At 35.8% G+C, this 19,050-nt stretch overlaps 2 protein-coding genes, 1 long non-coding RNA gene and 1 other non-coding gene across 5 annotated transcripts; 1 reads left to right on the top strand and 3 right to left on the bottom strand.

The window, feature by feature from the left end:
* Positions 1–381: 381 nt before the first annotated feature.
* On the bottom strand, positions 382–5,252 carry LOC133861924 (pyridoxal reductase, chloroplastic). Of its 2 annotated transcripts, XM_062297754.1 has the most exons (9): positions 4,983–5,249; positions 4,644–4,872; positions 3,725–3,818; positions 3,403–3,526; positions 2,863–2,964; positions 2,387–2,538; positions 2,182–2,275; positions 689–870; positions 382–587 (listed from the first exon to the last, which is right to left on the bottom strand). In XM_062297754.1, exons 1-9 carry the CDS (start codon positions 5,103–5,105, stop codon positions 584–586), a joined length of 1,104 nt encoding a protein of 367 aa, XP_062153738.1. In that variant the 5' UTR covers positions 5,106–5,249; the 3' UTR covers positions 382–583. The 2 variants fall into 2 exon arrangements, with proteins under 2 accessions (XP_062153738.1, XP_062153744.1); XM_062297760.1 differs by lacking the exons at positions 382–587; positions 689–870 and adding an exon at positions 1,357–1,571 and having other exon boundaries at positions 4,983–5,252.
* A 2,149-nt stretch (positions 5,253–7,401) lies between these two features.
* TRNAL-UAG (transfer RNA leucine (anticodon UAG)) lies at positions 7,402–7,481 on the bottom strand. Its single transcript has one exon. It is a non-coding gene; the product is annotated as a tRNA-Leu (tRNA).
* Positions 7,482–7,662: 181 nt separating this feature from the next.
* On the top strand, positions 7,663–12,846 carry LOC133856804 (uncharacterized). Its single transcript, XR_009898245.1, has 5 exons — positions 7,663–7,794; positions 9,266–9,423; positions 12,285–12,348; positions 12,465–12,549; positions 12,648–12,846. It is a non-coding gene; the product is annotated as an uncharacterized LOC133856804 (long non-coding RNA).
* LOC133856794 (homeobox-leucine zipper protein ATHB-12-like) lies at positions 9,872–11,267 on the bottom strand. Its single transcript, XM_062291844.1, has 2 exons — positions 10,707–11,267; positions 9,872–10,613 (listed from the first exon to the last, which is right to left on the bottom strand). The coding sequence occupies exons 1-2, from the start codon at positions 11,085–11,087 to the stop codon at positions 10,266–10,268; spliced, it is 729 nt and encodes a 242-aa protein (XP_062147828.1). The 5' UTR covers positions 11,088–11,267; the 3' UTR covers positions 9,872–10,265.
* Positions 12,847–19,050: the final 6,204 nt, after the last annotated feature.

Genomic DNA, 19,050 nt, shown 5'->3' with positions numbered 1-19,050 from the left:
GGAACACCTTATTAATCCTTAGGAAGCTCACCAAATATTCTCTAAGAACCTGATAATCAAGAGGGTTTTGATTGTGGATATTGAAAATACTCACCCATTAGCCGTTTGAATTAACCTCAAATCCTAATGTTTAAGGTGGAATTAAAAAAAAGAAAAAGAAATGAAATGAAATACCCACATTGCAACTTTTGATACTACAAGATTAACATTGCAAAACCAATATATCATGGGTAAGTAAAGTTTTCTCTTTTATTTTGGAGGGCGACTTTCTTGACTCTGCAGAACAGAGATCTCACTTTAAACCTGAGAATTTCCCCTATTATCTTGGATGTTTTTTTCCTTCTATTCCTGTCACCACTCACTGGACTCGAGAAGAATTCATTGTAGTTGCAAATTTTAATGCTCACAATGTGATAACATGGGCTGCGTCCTCTACATTGTGTATATATAGTCAATATAGAACTTTCCTAGTTTTTCACACATACAAACATCTTACGATAATCTCTGCCAACGTTTGTCTTCTGTGTCTCCTTCGTATTCATATCTTCTCAGCAGGACCACTCTTTTCTTGTATATCCAAAATTCATCTGCGGATCGAGAGTGAAAACATGCAAACTCAATTAAGTCATTTCCTCACAATTTTATAGTCTAAACATTACCCAAGTAAAAAATGGAATAACATATCCACCTTGTCTGAAAAATGTTCTGGATCATCCTCTGGGGAGATTCACGACCTGCATTTTCTAACTCTAGCAACTCGCTGGAACTGAGTCGCCAACCAAGAGCACCCAAATTTTCCTTTGCTTGTTTTACGGTCTTAACTCCAGGTATTGGAATGGCACCCATACAAATGCACCAGTTTATAGCAACCTGGCAAAAGATTGTCTTACATTGGGTGAAATAAGACCTTCCACTTTCTGAATGGATTAGCATTTGGAAAAACAGAAATTCCAAGTTGGGGGGACAAGAATAATCATGCATTGGACTAACGTTTATCCGGAACAATAATGACAAATTTAGTCATTCTATACTCCAAAACATGGAAGACAAAATGATCTCAGATTTTATGCATTCTGTACTCCGAAACATATGAAAGACAAAATATCTAGGGAACATGGAAAAGCTAAGCTATTAGATAAAAGGTATAGATATAAATATCTAGTTAAATTGAACAGTTGCTTGATTTTTATTTTTTGTTTCTTATTTTTATGGTATATGCGCTACGAAAATTTCACCTGCCTCCAAATTTGTTGACAAAGCATGAGTGCTAAACCTTATCATCAAAGCAAGATGACTATAATCTTGCTACATTCATGTGATGGAATCATTTCTTACATCAAGATACATGCTAAAAGATAAGGTTTTCATCATGAGTATTTTCATTCTAACAGGTATTATCGTCATTTTCATACCCTAAATTAAAGCTCTGTGTTGCAATATGAGCAACCAAGGTCTGGTAGAGTTGGGCATTCACTGATAATGCAAAGTGCAACCTTTCAAAGAAGCACATACGTTTACAGAGGACTCAATCTTGCTTCCAGAGATGTAAGCATCCTGACACCAGCCAAGAACTGCAGAAATGGGTTGAAGCTAGTTTATGGCCCTTGACAAGAAGAGGACACTGAAATCCATGACTTGAGACAGCAGAAAAAGATGAAAAACCATGCTTCAACTGGAGGCCTACATTTTGGTGGATAGAAAAAGCAAAAAAGGATGCCTTCTGCGGACCCCATATGCTTATAATAGGGCAGCAAATAACTATCAACCTTCCTACCAGCACAAGAGATAATTTCAGAAAGAAGAAAAAAACTATTAGCAATGCTGACCATTTTGTTCGTTTAAGTAGCGTTGGTTTATTTTTTCTCCACTGAGGGCCCAAACTTCTTTATCTATCAGTCATTTTGAAGGGGGAGGGGGGGTTGACAAAGCTAGTTAACAGGAAATCTAGCTCATCATTACTTCATCAATAATGAAACTTTGTTCACTAAAGCCAGTTTGAGTGCTTAATTTCCAGAAGGCAGTAGGTTTAGAGCATGTCATGCTTTTTTGAAATGCACTATTCATGAATGGTATACCACATAAAGCATATGCACAGTATAATCATGTGGTTTATTGGACTAGCAAACTATATCCCAATAACTGATAGATGTAAAGCAGTTGCAAAGAAGTAAAAATGATTACTTGTGGTACAGTTTTGCGCCTCCTTTGTGCAATTTCTCTAAGTGAACTCAACAAAGGCTCCAATCCTGGAAGAATTTGTCTGAAAAGCAAGGCCCTACAAAAATACAAGATTCCCCAAGTGAACACCTATATGCGTTACAAACAGAGTTCATTATTCACCTCTTTTCTATCATATGTAGATTAGCATAAACATAATCCTATGTACCGAGGACCAGGAGGAAGTTTGGTGGGTGTGTATTTCCCAGTAAGCATTCCAAGCCCTAACGGACTATAAGCAATCAACCGGATGCCCAGAGAATCACATATATTCTTGATCTCCAACTGATCTTGTCCCATGCTTAACAAAGAAAATTGAACCTGAAATTGGCGTGTTCTAGACTATAAGGCAACAGTTTCAGTATACAACCATACAAAATGTATCTTCCATAAGCAGTGTAAGCCCGGCATAACCACCACTATTCATAATGTAACATAAATGCACAATAGTTTCATATCCTTTTCTAGGAACATAAAAATATATTTACATTGCCCTGGAGTAAAAAGAGTTGTTTTGTACATTGAGTGATATGCGTGATTGACATACAGCACTAACCATGTTAATTTGTGTAGGGTCTATAAAGAAGCTAAGCCAACGTGTCCTGCAAAAGATACTAGCCTTGATACATATGTATAAAGATATACCTGGGCTGAGCATAAGGGGACTCCCCGGGCCTTCAGATAATCATATATCTTTACGAGCTGCTTTGGTCCATAGTTGCTCACCCCAACTGCTTGAACTAAACCCTACATGAGTACATGGTACCATATTTTGAGTATAATTTATATACATGACCTTGTAAATTTACTTTGAAGGTTTGAATTTGTCCCAGAAATCAAATTAATCAAAATCAAATGGATCAAATACTTGGGAAAAAATTAAAAATAAAAACTGAAGGAGAGGAAAATTGTGAGTGTTAAATGGTACAAAGGCATTGATCTGCTTCTTGCAAATCCCCAAAAAAATACTTTTCTGCATTCTTCTTCAAAAATAGGATAGCTTTATTTTTTTAGTAGTTTCCAAAAGCTCCCATGATATTCATGTTCATGGTTTGTAAGTTGGATTCCAACTTACTCATATCAGCCACAAGAGCTACATCGAATCAACTTTTTTCGTCAATATGAAAAATGACAGAGTATCTTGTTGACAAAAGTAGTTTCCATTTTCATATAAATAATGGTAACCTTCTCGTACATTGCCACTAAACCATCCCAAAGAGCTAACTCCTGCAAGGGAGCATAATTTGCAGTTGACCAGTGCAACTGTCCTATTCCAATTTGCTCAATCTGCATCCGATCTAGAGAGGCCCTGAAAAATTGTTCTTCATCAAACTTTATTATCATAAGCCAATAGAAACAATGATTTTGGGAGTTTTATAGGATTTTATTTTGTTGTTAAGCAACAGATCACGCTAGGGTGGACGTGTCAATTTTTTAGTGAACTCTAAGGCCAAATAGCTAAAAGGATACACTATATAAACAAGAAAACAGCAAAACATAGTCTTACTTGCAAGCATTCACAAACTGCCTTGGTGTCAAGCGCCATGGATATGCCGCAAACTTTGTAGCAATCACAATGTCATCTTGCACCCGCTTTTTCCCTGAGGATACATTTACAGAAACACTGAAACAATTATTACATTGAAAGGCACTAAAACTAAACCAAATATTCTCACCTTGCAATACACACACCCTTTTTCCCCTTTATTGGAAAATCTTAATTGCTTGATTCTGAAATGAGAATGATAGTTCATTCAAGAATTGAGCTACTTAAATCAAGTTAAATATATTTCCGATATTGCAGACAGAACTCTGATCACTAAACATTCATAAGAGGATCTAGTGTTCTTCACGACTGCATTCAAATGAATACATCCTTTTTATAAACATTGCACATTCAGTTCAAACTAGAACAAATTTTTCCGTCTTGTTTGAATATGGGTATAAGACTGGTTGTTGCTCTAACAATTGGGAATAACGTAATCAAGTGCATGATAAGCCATGTATATGCTGCATTAGTCAATCACTTAGTCATATTTTGGGCGGAATGCCCCTTTCCCCCCGCTAATTGAGGGAAAGTACTATACATAGAAAGTAAGAGATATAATGCTGAAATTACACGTTTCATTCCTTTCCATCTCTTTCTTATAAACTCCCAAACACACGGAAAAAGAACATTCCAATCCCTTTGTGTTCTATCTCATTCCATTTTAATATATAAATATATTTTACATCTTGTTTGAACTATAGGGATATTTGAACAAGCAATGTGGCACGAATTCAATTTCAATCAAAAGTTCACTGCTTGACAAACTTCACCACTGGGAGACACACATTTTGTCAAGAACCATTGGTTAATGGGTTTTATGACCACCTGCAAGACTAAATATGGAGTAAATGGAACTAGAAAAAAAAAAAAAACTGACCTTGAAACTCCCGGATGAATTTCCCGAGAAGCTTTTCGCTCTGCCCATTAAACTTTCCAGTCCCATAAGAATCAGCTGTATCAAAGAGATAGATACCGTTCTCCACAGCTAGATTAAAAGTTTGTTGAAGCTCAGAGTCCATTGATTCCTGGTACCCCCATAGAAGCTGGTTGCCCCATGCCCACGTTCCAAACCCCATTGGAGACACACTTAGTGGGCCTATCTTCACCTGTCAGTAACGTTGAAGCCTATGCTCATTAAATTCAAAGACACAAACAAAGCAATGCATACTACACACAGAAACTAAGAAAAACGTTGTAACTTGTAAGGATGATATACCTTTTCCCATGGCCAATAGGGAGGGAGTTTGAGGGGATTAAAGGCCGAGGAAGGAAGGGAAATTTCATTGGGAGGGCTGAAAGAGCCAAAATAGACTGTGGGTGTTGAGGTAAAGAAAGCCATCACTTGTGCCTTCCTCCACAGTCACTGGTGGGAGTGGGGAAAGACGGTAGAAAGAGTTGCTTGCTGGCTTTGTGGTGAGTATTTGGGTTTTGGGTACTTATGAGTGACATTTTGATCTTTCAATGGATAGGATATAATGTCAGGACGGATTGGGTGACACCCAGTAACGTCCTTGTTTTCAAGTGCTGTTTTTGGGCACCAAAAAAGGAAAAAGATACGAACGTTTGGCAATCCTTTTTATCTTTTTCTTTTTTTCTTCATTTTTCTCTTAAAAAAAATCAAAATCAAAATTCATTTCACATTAATATCACAATCGATTCTTATTACTATTTCAAAATAATAAAATATGAGAAAGCTTTGCTAAACACAAGGATATTGTTCGTGGAATTGCAGTTAAGGAAGACCATATCTTGATGGAACGAGGATCTTAATAATTTTTTTTTTTTGTCAAAATTGCTAATAATTTAGACAACACATGTGAGAGAGTTGACATGCATTCTATCTATCCAAGTAGGTGGTTATGACAGCTCAAAATTTATTTAGATAAGTTCACTTGTATGCTATAAGGCTTTTTGTGTAAGAAGAGGCTCTCCTACTCGAATATAAAGACTATTCTCATAATTCCATGTTATTATTCATGTTCCTTTCTCTTTAGACAGAATAATAAAGAATTTATACCGGCTAAGTCTGTTGTCATAAGTGGTTGATATATTCTAAATTAATCTGAATTAATAAGTTTAAACTTATAATTCAAAGTAATGTCCACTACTCCCTTATCTCATGCTTCTTCCCTCAACAACTAGGAAAAAAAAAAGATGCTTGGAGATCACCTCTGGCCTAACCATGTATTGGTAGAGGTTGCCCGAACCTAATAGACCAACCACATCTCTTGCTCAATGGTTCAATCAAAGCCCATAATTTGGTGAGTGCAGTGGAATGGGGTTCCCCTTTTGGATCGAAGTGTCAATGGTGGGTTAGCAAAGAAAGGTAAGCCGAAATCATAAGCTTCTCTCATATTGAATTTTAGACATTCACTTTATAAAGAAAGAGACAGAGAGATACTCCTGGTGCAAAATATATATATATATATATATATATGATCATCCTCAATAACATAAAACACTCCTATATAAGAGCCACACTGAAAGACTTCAAAAATTCTAACAGTTTTATTGTTAATGCTCTGTTTGTTTCGACGTAAAATGATTTCCGTCGTAAAATGGTTTTAGGGAAGTCATTTTTCAAGAAACCATTTTCCATTGAAAGCATTTTCCGATGTTTGGCACGTACGGAAAATCGCAAATATTTTTTCATATTTTTATTCAATCATATTAACTTATAAAAATCAATTTTTATTCACAACATAAAAATATTAATGTAAAATAATATAAAAATCATTGATGACGAGATTCGGTCACTGACCGATAAGATTCTGACAATTTTTACCTGATTCCGGCTAATATAGCTAGAATTCGAGATAAAGTCCGGAATTTGGACAGTTTTATCGGAATCTGGGATAGCCGGAATTTGGACAGTTTTATCGGAATCTGGGATAGCCGGATTCCGGTCAGATTGGTCGCTAGAATCTGGCTGACCGGATTCCGACGAAGGTGGCCGGATTTCGTCGCCAGATTCCGGAGACATTAACCGGATGTTGTCGGATTCCGATACCGGCAATATTTCGATGGTAGTCGGTTGCTTGAACGTGAAGGTCGACTGTGCCGTTTAAAATAGATCGACTGCATCTGGCGTCTTCGGAAAATGATTTATGCTTTTAAAAAGCGTAAATCATTTTTCGAAATTTACTAACATTTTTGGTCAAACAAAAATTATTTTTCGGTTGACTATTATTTTCACCCTTACCAAACACCGAAAAATGCCGAAATCATTTTTCAAAAATCATTTTACGCCGAAACAAACGGAGTATAAGATTGCTATCAATTCAGATAACAAAGGTAAGTAATTCGAACAACAAATATGATAGAACTCTTATACGATTCACTTGTCTGAACAGGTCTCAAATAACTTGTCTTTTACTCTAGCAATAAATTGTCAAAGTTTTTTGATAACACCATATGCAAACTACTGTCACAGTGTCACAACAGGGGCTTTTTTGTTTTTAATGTCCTTTTTTGGGCCTAACAGTAATTTCAATCTCATTTCTTTTTCAAAAAAAAAAAAAAAAATCTCATTCTCAGAGATTGAAGTGGAAAGGTTGAATTCCAGCCCAAGGGAAGCCTAGGGACAAAGCCCAAACCAACATGAAAAGCCCCAAAAATAAAAAAATAAATAAAACTGACAGCTGTGGGATTTGAACCCACGCCCTTTCGGACCAGAGCCTAAATCTGGCGCCTTAGACCACTCGGCCAAACTGTCTTAGTATTCTTACTTCAGTGACGTTAATATGAAGTAGAAGAGATAGATATTTTATTTCAATACTTCAACCTCGTCCTCCGATTCTACCGCAGACTGTAACGGTGTAACTGTGTAAGTTGTAACCCATCTTTTCGAAGATTTGAAGGATTCATTTTATTTATTTGTTTTTGTTCTGCTTCGTATTTCTTTCACAATGCCTTTATTTCTACTGTTCTGGTTTGGTTATTTTTGTGTAGACTATGCTAGTTGCTACCCAACAGACCAGTATGTAAGCTTCAATGCCCACTTCAAGGTTTCCCATGGAGGTGTCCAAGTGAGTACCTTTTCGCATCCCAGCATAAGAATTCATTTTTCTTTGATCCCATAAGGCAAAAAGAAAAAGATTTTCTTGGTGAAGGGTGATGGGGTTGTTTCACTATGTATAGCTGTCCTAGATTAAACGGTTGAAGAAGTTGTATTTAGGTGGTTGATTTGATTTTTTTTTTTAATTTGATGGGTTATATATTGTCATTGAGGCTGCGAAAATTTCTTGTCAGTTAATAATCTCATAGTAGTTTTCATTCTAATTTTTTTTATCATGGAGGCTGCGAAAATTCATTTGATGGGTGATGGGGTTGTATTTTAAGTTTTGGATCTTTTGGCACTTTATTACGCATATTTCATGAGAATGTCTGAGAAGGAAGTGAATTTCGAATCCGCCATGGAGTAAAAAGAACATCTTTGGTGACTTGAAACTGAAGTATAAGACTTTGATAGCAACACCCAGGGATTTGATATCTTATAAAAATGTAGATGTGATCACCCTTTAAGTTCTAGAACATACTTCAGAAGCATTCGCCGATTTAATATTACGTTTTACTTCTTTTTTTCTTCTTCTTCTTTTTCTTTTTTTTTCTTTTCTTTTTTTTTTGGAATCAAAACAAATTCAGTGTAGAAGTTTATAATAAAATGTAATATATGAAGAAAATAGTGGAAGCAAGAACAAAGAGAGAACACAGAAATTTGGGATGGTTTGGCTTTAGGTTTATGGCCTTGTTTGGCAAAGGCATGCCATGGACAGAGTGGTGCTTAAGTACTATTCATGTACTTTTTCTCACTTTTTCATATTTTCTAATAATAATCAACATTAAAACATTCCTATTTTTTTATTTTTTATATCACATCAATAATTGTTTATTACTATTCAAATAGAAAAATTCACTACAATACAAAACTTTTTCACTTTTCTATATAAAATCTTTTTACTTTATATCACATTATCACTTTTTACTAATTCCAAAATTAACAACTCACTACTCTGTTCTACACAAACATTTGCCAAACAAGGCCATATGTCCGCCACTAGGATGACACTGATAGGAGACTTATTACATACAATTGTTTACAGGCTTGGGAAAATATGGTAGGTGAGGTGATCTGGGAAAGGTAATGAATTCCTAGAGATTTGGTTACAGACCAACGACTATGGTAAATACCTAATAAGAAAAAAAAAATACTAATATTATAGAAACTGTCCTATATTATCTAACAGTAGAAAGCTAAGAATAGCATATTCCCTAGATCCAGAACCTTGAAGACAATTTAGAGGCATGAGGAAATTCTAAATATGGAAGTGGACGGGAAGTTAGGATAAAAAGATGTATCCCAGCGCAAGGATGTTTTTAGTTTTTGATCTTCATACTCAACCCCCCACCTGCAGCCGCACATTTACAGATGAAACCATATGTTTCCCCCGCTCCCTTTTTTTTTTTTTTTTTGAAAACAGGCTAATAAAACTTTCACAGATGAGCTTCAACACAACGTTCAGCAGACAGAATATCAAGAATACGAGTAAGAGCTTCATCCAAGTGAGTAAGCGCAGGAAGCGCTAGTCTGTGAGCAGCTCCGTTTGCCTCCCTTCTAACATGATTCGCTTGCCAAACTTGCAAACTGTTCAGGAATGGTAGTGTTCCAAAATAATGCTCCTCTCAAGTTTTACAGGCTTTTTGCTTGGTTGAATTAAACTTGTGATTGAACAGTACTACAAACGGAACAGAGGAAAAAAAAAAGTTTTTCAAGAGTTGCATAAGCAATATATTGGTTTAGTGCTCTAATTCCTTTTGGTTTAATTTCCCCCCAAAGTGTGGAGCTTATGACTTGTGACTATATGTGGGGAATATGTACTGAAATGGAAGTGAGGTTTAAGTGGTTTAGAGGCTGTCTTTTGTGCTCTATTGACATTAACTTAGAGGCATAGGGATGAATTCCATGTTATAGTTTTTCAAAGTATGATAATGTGTTCATGGAACCTCTCAGACATGGCTTGTGGGTTTCATTATATATCTTGCATCTTCTTGTTTTGAAGTACACTCAAATAATCCACAAAGAAGGAAGTTAGAAATGAATCTATATTTCACATAATCAAACAATCTACTGCTTTATTATTTCAAGCAATATCTTACACCCTCTCTGTATTGATGCTTCTCAGAATTTTACAAGCTCGTGGTCTTACCTCACAACACGGTCACATACTCACGCAGGCATACATGCCTGAAAAAACCTCTAGGTGACCATTCCTTTGCTGGCTTCACTTCTTTCAAGGTGTGTAAGTTTACCTTTGATCTTCCTGGCAAAATGAGTGCGAGATTTCCAATCTACTATAGGTTAACATGCTGACAATTCTGGATGTATTTGAGTCATCCACTTCATATTCACCCTCTCTCGTGTGTTCCTTTTGAGGTCCCATCCAGCATGAGGAATCAGTTGTCAAATAAACATCCAACTTTTGTAGGCAAGGTGCATTTTTCAAGTCCAAGAATTGAACCAGTATGGACTGCTACATAACTGATCAAACATACCACCCGAATCATAACTGTACCATTTTTCAAGTGATGCCAAGGAACCATGTCCATGTTCAGTCATGTTCAAAAGTCTGTGTCCTTCCTCCCCAAAGTTTCCAATGTCGTTCTTATCTTCACGTGGACACATTACACTACCTTGTTCCACTCCCTTCTTTAAGCAACTCTGCTTTCCTTTAGTCTCACTATTAATGTTCACATTATCTGATCCACCGACTCTGCTACTTCCTTCCAAACCCTCGCTATTCCCACTCCCATCATGATTTTTTCCAAGCAGATCACCTAGGTTCTGCAACTGTTAGAAAAGCAAATAAGATGATTCTGTTTATGACTTTTCTAGGGATTCTGTTTATGACTTTTCTAGGGAAGTAAGTGTTAAGAATGATACCTGTATGAGCAAGGATTGCTTCTCTTTCTTTAATGACTCAAACTTGGATGCTAGATTGTCATAATCATCCTTGAGCGTTCTGTATTCTTGCTCTATCTGTTTTGACTTCCATCTAGCCCTTCTGTTCTGAAACCATATGGCTACCTGGCGAGGTTGCAGCCCGAGCTCTCTTGCCAGCTGCACCTTCTTCTTAGGCTCAAGCCTTGTCTCTGATTCAAAAATGGACTCCAGTGACTTAATTTGTTCGTCACTAAACCTCCTCTTGTTTTTTATCTTGTTCTTCCTCTTTCTTGGAGTTATGGGGGGCTGTGGGCAGGTGAAGGTTTCATATTCTCCATCTGGCACCACTGGAGTATTCGTGTACTCTTTCTTCCCTTCCATCACTATGTTTCGCAATTTTGATGGGAATTCATTGTTATGAAATTCTTACAGCTAAATATGGATAGAAGATATCACTCTCTTTCCCCTCGGATGAATGTGCTTTAGAACTCTGCTAAAGGGGATGGGCTGTAGGATATATAGTTGGCCATGAAGAAATTTCTTCGCTGTTGCTTTCAGGTAATTGGGACTTATGGTCCTGTTATGGATTTACCCCAACCAATGGGAGTGGATGTCTTATGTCATTCTCCATCTTATGCCTTGTGGATGTTTCTATGTTCTCCCTTTTCTATTTACAGACCATAATCCATGTATCACTTTGCCCAAGTCCCATCACAATGGTATAAAAATATCCCCCCCAACACCCCCAAAAAAAAGAAAAAATATACACACTTGTCACCTATACAAGCATGTTGTTCAGGCGTGTTTCTAACTTCTTGGTAGAGGGGAAAGGGATAAATTTCTGCAGTTTCTGAAAAGATGAAACTGGTCTTGAGCGTCTTCATTGGCCTCACTTTTACCTCCACGTAGAGAACTGTGATAATGGTTGCCTTTTGAATTAGAAATTCTCAATATTCAATGCTATAATTTTGAAGTTGTATATGATCTTGTTATTGTTGCATGGCCATCTAGTCATATGACTTGCATGTCTGTCGAAACATTTTTCATTGCTATGAGAGTTGTTGCTTTGGCAATAGCATATGAAATTCAGAGATCAAAATAATATAAATATAAGAAGAAAACGGAGGAGGTAAAGCTGTCATTCGGTTAGTCGATGAGAAAAAAAAGAAGAAAAAAATAGAATTTTACATAACATTCATTTTGGGGGTTTGGTTCATCGTATAAACTGTAGAAGTGCATTATTTTCTACACTTGTTTTCCAACCCAGACACAGGGTTCACTTTATTAAATTAATAATAAAATTTTCAAATCGTTCTTTTCAGTTGTCAACATTTTTTAATCTTTCGTTGTCTGGATATGTATGATGGATATTTTGTAGTTCTGCTGTCTTGCTTGGCTAGCTTACAGAAATAGTTGCCCATGGAGGCCTGTCCCTGAGTGGTCAAATTTAAGCTTTGCTTGCGTATGGAAGACATAAGAGCTTAATGAACAAACTTTTGAATTTTCATGCGCCATCATAAACACGCAATATACTTTTGAAGGAAGTGATCCTAAATATATGTTTCTTGTATCTTTCAGTGTATATGCTCTCTGCTTCCAATTCAGAATCAATGGCCAGCAATTTATAAATAACCTGATACAGGTATTAGCACTTTAAATACAATTATTTGGAGATAACCCTAATACAATTATCACTCTAGTTTCATGCAAAGTTTTACAAGATGCTGAAGGATATAATAAACTCCTGTTCTCTTGCAGCCCATTGGAGGAAACATTTTGAATTAGTATGTAATGGGGACACAGATAAAAACAACCTCTTGGATTCGATGTACAGACAAAAACAGTAATTGAGCTACTGTTCTTGTTTTACTTCCAAATAATATCTTAAAAATGATGTCTGCAAGCATGAACTTTTTATTGGTTCATATTGATCTTTATCAGGTGGGATAGGATAAAGATGATGGTTGCAGACAGAGACTCCATCATAAAACCCAAGTGCAAGATGAGGATCACTTGATGAGCCGCCTAATACAGACAAATAATGATGTATTGTCAAGTTAAATCACAGGAAAGTAAAAGGACAGCAATGATAGGTAATCATACCAAAGCCCATTTCATCTCCATCTTTGTGTGACGATTGGTATGGCCCCGAGTTCTTATCAAATTGACTCCATTGATTTAATGTCTTGTTTGAGAACTTTTTAAAAATAAAAAATAAAAAATAAAATAAAATAGCAGTTTAACCTTCTATGCTAGGAAAGTGAGTTTTTAAAAACATATAATTTTAGAGGTCGAATTGTAATTTTACTAAACGTTTAACTATATTTTTAAATTAAAAAAAAAAAAAAAATTCACTTCTCTTGATATTTTTTCATTTTTACAATTAAATACTCAAATTTTAAAAATTGTTAATTTAGGCTCCATCTTTTAATTTTATTTTATTTTTTTTCAATTTCAACCCTTTATTAGAATTTTCAGTTAAATCTTATTAAAATTTTCAAAATATCCATGTTATTTTTTTTAAAAAAATATATATATATATAAAATTTTTTCAAAGATTCAGACACGAATATTTTTATAAATTTCGTTAAATTCTGATTTTTTTTCTCCTAAAAAAAAAAAGAGGGATATTTGAAGAATTTTGATAAGATTTAATGAAAAATTTTAAGGGAGGGTTTGAAATTGAAAAAAATTGAAAAATGGATACTCTAAATTGACATATTTTTAAAGTTTTGAGTACTTAATTGCAAAAATGAAAAGAAAATCAGGATCAAAAGTAAAGTTTTTCATTTTTAAAAAAATATATTTTCAAATTAATATATTTTTAATTATACTATTTGAATTTACAAAATCTAAAATGAAGGGACCTAAATCCAAATTCCAATTGTTCAAAGTTCTCTGTTGGTGGTGGTGGTGGCATTTCGAGTGTCCAGCAGCGCTGCACATTTTGGGCTGTCCATGTCATGGTTGGTGAAGTGTCTTTGTGGGAAAGAAAAGGTGTCGGTCAAGAAGCTTAAGATACCCTCGGGATTAGGCCTGGCTTGCACGCCACGGGAGCCTTAATTTTGTGGTTGACACTTGACAAATTGGCAACAAAGTGTAAGCCGTGTGGGACTGATTCCCAAAACACATTTTGACAGAAGCACCCAACATTCCCTACAACACGTTTTCAGCTAATCAACATTTCTATTCTATTAAGACACAGCTCGTTGCTTGTTACAGTTTTTCAAGCTTTTGAAAATTCCTCTCGTCTACAGTTTTTCTTGTTCAAAGGGGGAAAAAACCATGATTAGCGACAGTACCCAGGTGAGCCATTTCACTGGTCATTACATAGATAATCTAGTATTATTCCTTGAAAGAGTCCATTCAGCTTTGCAATTTCATAACTTAAAAGTGCGATTTTAAGCAAAATAGCAGATATTATATCGTTGGGAAGTGCATTTTTAAAAAAATTTTGGTTTGAAATCGTAGAGAAGTCTGCGTTTTTCAAAGCACGTACACGGGGTTTGTTCTTAAAAATGCACAATTTTAAAGTCTAAACTGCGTATTTAAAGGCTAAATCACAATTTTACCAGACGTTTCATTGAGTTTTAAAAATCGACATTTTGAAATCCATGATGTAATCTCCTTGTAAGTATTGCACGAGGATTATTGTACTAAACTAAATTATACGGTGTTAAAATATTAATTAAATAATAATTATTATTATTTGGTCAGTTTAGGAAGATGCTTTCCTAAGATCCTTAATTGCCAAAAGCCACCCACACGTTCATTTGGATACTTTAACAACCAAAAGAATCGTGTCAATGCGTCATACTCTTTGCTTGTCCACGTCCAAGAAGCCAGGCTGCGTTTTGCTAGAAGGCTAGAAGCTGCGTGTGAATGGAAGCATCCTCTTCATACCCAACTGCTTCTGAAAATGACCCTATCATTTGTCTAAAAGACGGCCATTATTAGCATTCCTCTCCGTTTGGGTAACTTTGGATGACCCAAGCAAGTCCAAGTTGATTTCAACTATCAAACAATTTGTACTAGCATTTGGTAATGATTCATTAGGCGGTTTGAAATATATGTGTCAATAAAACATTGGTGCAGCCTTTCGTGTTGATTAGAACTTATCTTATAAGAAATTTCGCTATTTTAAAACCGTTATAATTACATTCAAGCTTCGGCCGCTGGTTTCTCTATCATCAAAACTAACTTAACCTTCTAACAGGGACGGAGTCAGAAGTTTTTATGGGCAGGGGCCAGTGGCAAAAAAAAAAATTTTTGTTAGGGGCCTGTAGACTGAATTTTTATTTTTTACCTTATATTTTTTTATTTTTTAGAAAAAAAAAATTCTCACCTTATAATTTTATTTTTTTTTTTGAAAATTTGGGGGGGCCATGGCCCCTGCCAGCCCCCCCTTCCCTCCGTCCCTGCCTTCTAACATTGGGCAGGCATCAGCCTCATACATAGTCTTACAACTTTGCGATAACCTGTGTTTTTGGTAAATAGTCGCTCGAACTTGGTTATTGCGACCTCCTTTGTAAAGAGACACCTTTTCTCCTGAAGTTAAGGGACTATTTTGTCGAGTTATTTAGAGAGAGTTGTCTTGCGCACATAGGTATTCTTTACCTATCTACCTATATTCCGATTAAACAATTAAATTTACCTGATAAATTTTGTTACTTTTTTTTTTTTTTTGCCCTCGTAACGTTTTACTAGACTGTCATGTGAGTTTGTATGAAGATTGTAATAAATTTGAAGTACTCCAAACATTTTTCAGATCAAGATAAACCGTTGGTATATCTAATGTGGGCTTTCGCATCAATGTTGTTGCAACTAAAGGTATCTTATAAACGGAATGGGCTAGAGATTTTGAATGGGTGTGAACATATATACTCCTTTTTAGTGTGTGAATAATTTGGGCCTACAACCAAACATCTTTTAGTTATTATGGTTGGGGCCTCGTACTACCCTCTCCTACAGCACAGTTGAAAGCGGGCTTGGCCCATCTAAAGCTTGAGGCGCCAATGTCCTCGGTATTATGATTTTGTTCTATATTTCTTTTTGTAAGCGATTTTTTGGTCTATATTTCATTTGTATGAATCTCATGAACCTCCTTCCCTCAACGGAAAAAGAAAAAAATTAATTAATTAAATAATTAAATTTTTACATTTTTTTTACTCAGTGACAGATGCATTGTAAATATTGCTTCGTTAAGACTCCTAGTCGGAAAAGGTTAGGATTTTTTTTTTCAACAAAAACAATACAATTTGTTCACATTAAAAAAATTCGAATTTTGATAACGGGGTTTTGTTTTGTCTTTTATTTTCTCTTATCGAAACAAAAATATTAACAAATAACTTCAACACAAAATATTTCGAAAAATTTTCTCTTTTATATTACATCTAACACTTTTTCACATTAAAAAAAAACACTCAAAATGCGTTAATTAACACATTATACAGAGCCGTGATTCTTTCCGTTAATTATATGGGTTTTTGAAATAGTAATCTTATTAATATATATTATATATCTCTTCTTGCTATTGCATTCAATGGCGGAGACAAAGGGGAGCGAGCAGGGGGTCTAAAGATTTTTTTTTTTTTTTAGATATCTGAAAAAAGAAAAAAAAAATTACATTAAAAAGAACTCTTGTATCAGGTATGGTATGCCCCCTGCATGCTTTCCTGGAAAGGAGTATTCTCTTGGAAAGGAAACAAATCCCGCCCTCGGCTGATAATAGAAGAAAAAAAAATTACATGGAAAAACCAACTGTAAAAAAAAAAAATATATCAAAAAACAACTATTAAATGCTTAAAAAGAGGAACGGAACAATTTTGTGAAAAAACACAAAAAATAAAAAAATAAAAAAATAAAAAATTACATTTATCCCTCCATCTTCAGAAAACTTCAAAACTCCTACATAGAAAAACCAACCATCGGAAGCCAAGAACACAAATCTTTTAAAAAAACACAAATCTTGTTATTTGGCCTCCAGCATCTCCGCTTCTTCCTGGACAATCTCTCGCACCGTAAGCCTTCTACCTTTTATTTTATTTTATTTTATTTTTTTTCTTTTTTCTTTTCTATTACCGAGCTGAGAGTGTGATTGTGTGAGACAACGGTTGTTGAGTTGTTCTCTTTCTTCATTTGCTTTTTAGTTTTCAGGATAATAATGAAACCGTTGCTTTTCAGAATTCTCTCCTTTTTTTCCTTCTTTTTTTTTTTTTTTAGATACTTTTCAGAATTTTAGTCATTGCAAGTTGCAATGTGACTTGTCAACGTGGCCACAACCGCATGTTTTTTTCCTTTTTTTTTTTTTTAAGTTAATTTTGTATTTTGTTTTTTATTTTTATTTTTTGTATTAGTGTCTACATGTTAACTGATATATGAATTTGACATATATTTATGAAGTTAATTTGATAGATACATTTTTTGTGATACATATATTATTTATAATTTATATTTTGAATTGTAATTACCATACTTTTATATATTATAAAAATAGTATATAAAAAGAATAAAAAAAAATATTTATTATTATATTTTATTATTTTAATTCCGCCCCTACTAAAACAAATTCTTAACTCCGCCACTGATTGCATTGTAATTGAAGGATCAAACATGAAAGGGGCTGTGCCAAAAATGAATTGAAGAGGTTTCGGATTTGAAACCTTTCCTTCTATACCTTCCCATATGCGTCCGTTGGTGAGATGACTGCCAGCTTGGGAACCTTCTGTACGTTAATTCATTGACCGTCGGTTAGAGGTTCATCGTCTTATATGAATCTTTAGAAGGGTTGTCTGTCGATTAAGGAACGGTCAGTCTAGATTACATTATCTGAGCCTGCACATGGTCCATCTTGGAATTGAATGGGCCTTCCTACTGGCCCAATGAGATGACAGACCTTGTTGGGCTCTACCGAGTTTTCACAGACCTCTAGTAATTGGTATTCACCGTGCACAAACCATATATCCTCGTACTTTTACCATTCATCTACTTTCCGTACGACTTACCAAATAAATAAAAAAGAAAAGTACTGTCAATTTCACCATACTAGCTTTGTCACTAGAGGAATGTTAGAGCATCTCCTTGTGTTTTCTTGGTGTTCTTTTGAAATGGTATAGATATAATTTTTTAATCAAAAAAATTACATATATGTCATCCAAAAGGACATAGATATAATTTTTTAATTACATCTGTGACATTCCAGGAGAACACTGAGAGATGTTCTAGCATTTTTCTTGCCACTAACTTGAATATGAGTAATGGGTTGATGATAGAAGCATAATTAATTCTAGGGTGGGCAATTCGGGTTCACGGGTCGGGTTCGTGTCAACCCGGCCGACCCGATTGCATAAACAGGTCTGACACGAACCCGACCCGATTATTAATCTGGTTGTAACACGTGACCCGAACACGACTAATAATCGTGTAACTCGTTAACCCGACCCGACCCGACCCGACATGACATCAATTTCACATGTTTCAACCTTCAATTTTAGTTTTTACCTTCAAGGCTTCAATTGTTGGTTTCAGAGCAAAAGCAAACTGCATGAGTCTCAGAGAAAGGAAAGGTGAAAAATAAATCGGTTATGGCGTCGTTCGGGGGGCAGAGCCGCAGAGGTGACCAAACCACGTGAGGCTTAGCGAGATCGGCCGGATGGTGGGCGGCGAGTCGGCGACACTGACGGTGGTGGTCGGGTATTTGGTGCCAGTGGTGGGTAGGAGAGGGGGGAGGGAAAAGTTTGGCGCAGAGACTCAGAGAGAGGGAGAAAACTGGAAAAGGCCGGATGGTTGACGGTCGGGCGTGCAGGCCTTACGGCTTGCGGGCGTGCGGAGTCGTCGAAGTGCAAGTGGGCGGGCGGCTAGCAGCAGTCTGGGCTAGGGTTAGTTCGCAAAATGAAAATCGCAGGAGTGGCTGGAGTGCAGGATGCATATTCACAAATCACAATTACAAATGGGTCGTTTTCGATTTCAGGTTACAGGGTTACTTTTTCTTTCTTTCTTTGTTTAAAAAAAAAAAAAAAGGGGTCAAAATCGTGTCATAATCGGGTTGACCCGAATCCGATTAACCCAAACCTTATTTTTTTGTATCGGGTTTGCAGATCATGTCAAAAATTACCAACCCTATTTAATTCTAGCAACAACAATTTCAGTCCCACCTCCATTTTCTGTGCTTTATGCATTGGAAAATAGGAGATCATGATCATAATGATCCAAATCGAAGAGTAGACGTTGACTGGAGTGTACATATGTGAGTGCAGTCTCCCATGTGAGCATAGAAATTATGAGAAAGAGAGACAAAAGGTAGCCCAACCCGACCCCACATGCTGGGTTCCAGAAATGACCACGA

This window comes from Alnus glutinosa, chromosome 1 (genome assembly GCF_958979055.1).
Source record: "Alnus glutinosa chromosome 1, dhAlnGlut1.1, whole genome shotgun sequence".
Classification (NCBI taxonomy): Eukaryota; Viridiplantae; Streptophyta; class Magnoliopsida; order Fagales; family Betulaceae; genus Alnus; species Alnus glutinosa.
The sequence above is the reverse complement of the archived record's forward strand: the minus strand, read 5'-3'. Positions and strand labels throughout refer to the sequence as shown.

Bases quoted from the DNA above. Each gene is read 5' to 3' on its own strand.
- LOC133861924 (XM_062297754.1), bottom strand. From the start codon at position 5,105: ATGGCTTTCTTTACCTCAACACCCACAGTCTATTTTGGCTCTTTCAGC. The intron at 3,527-3,724 runs GTAAGACTATGT...ACAATTTTTCAG, and splicing joins CAGTTTGTGAATGCTTGCAA to GGCCTCTCTAGATCGGATGC. The intron at 2,276-2,386 runs GTACATAGGATT...GTATTTTTGTAG, and splicing joins AAACTTCCTCCTGGTCCTCG to GGCCTTGCTTTTCAGACAAA.
- LOC133856794 (XM_062291844.1), bottom strand. From the start codon at position 11,087: ATGGAAGGGAAGAAAGAGTACACGAATACTCCAGTGGTGCCAGATGGA. The intron at 10,614-10,706 runs GTATCATTCTTA...CTTTTCTAACAG, and splicing joins AGCAATCCTTGCTCATACAG to TTGCAGAACCTAGGTGATCT.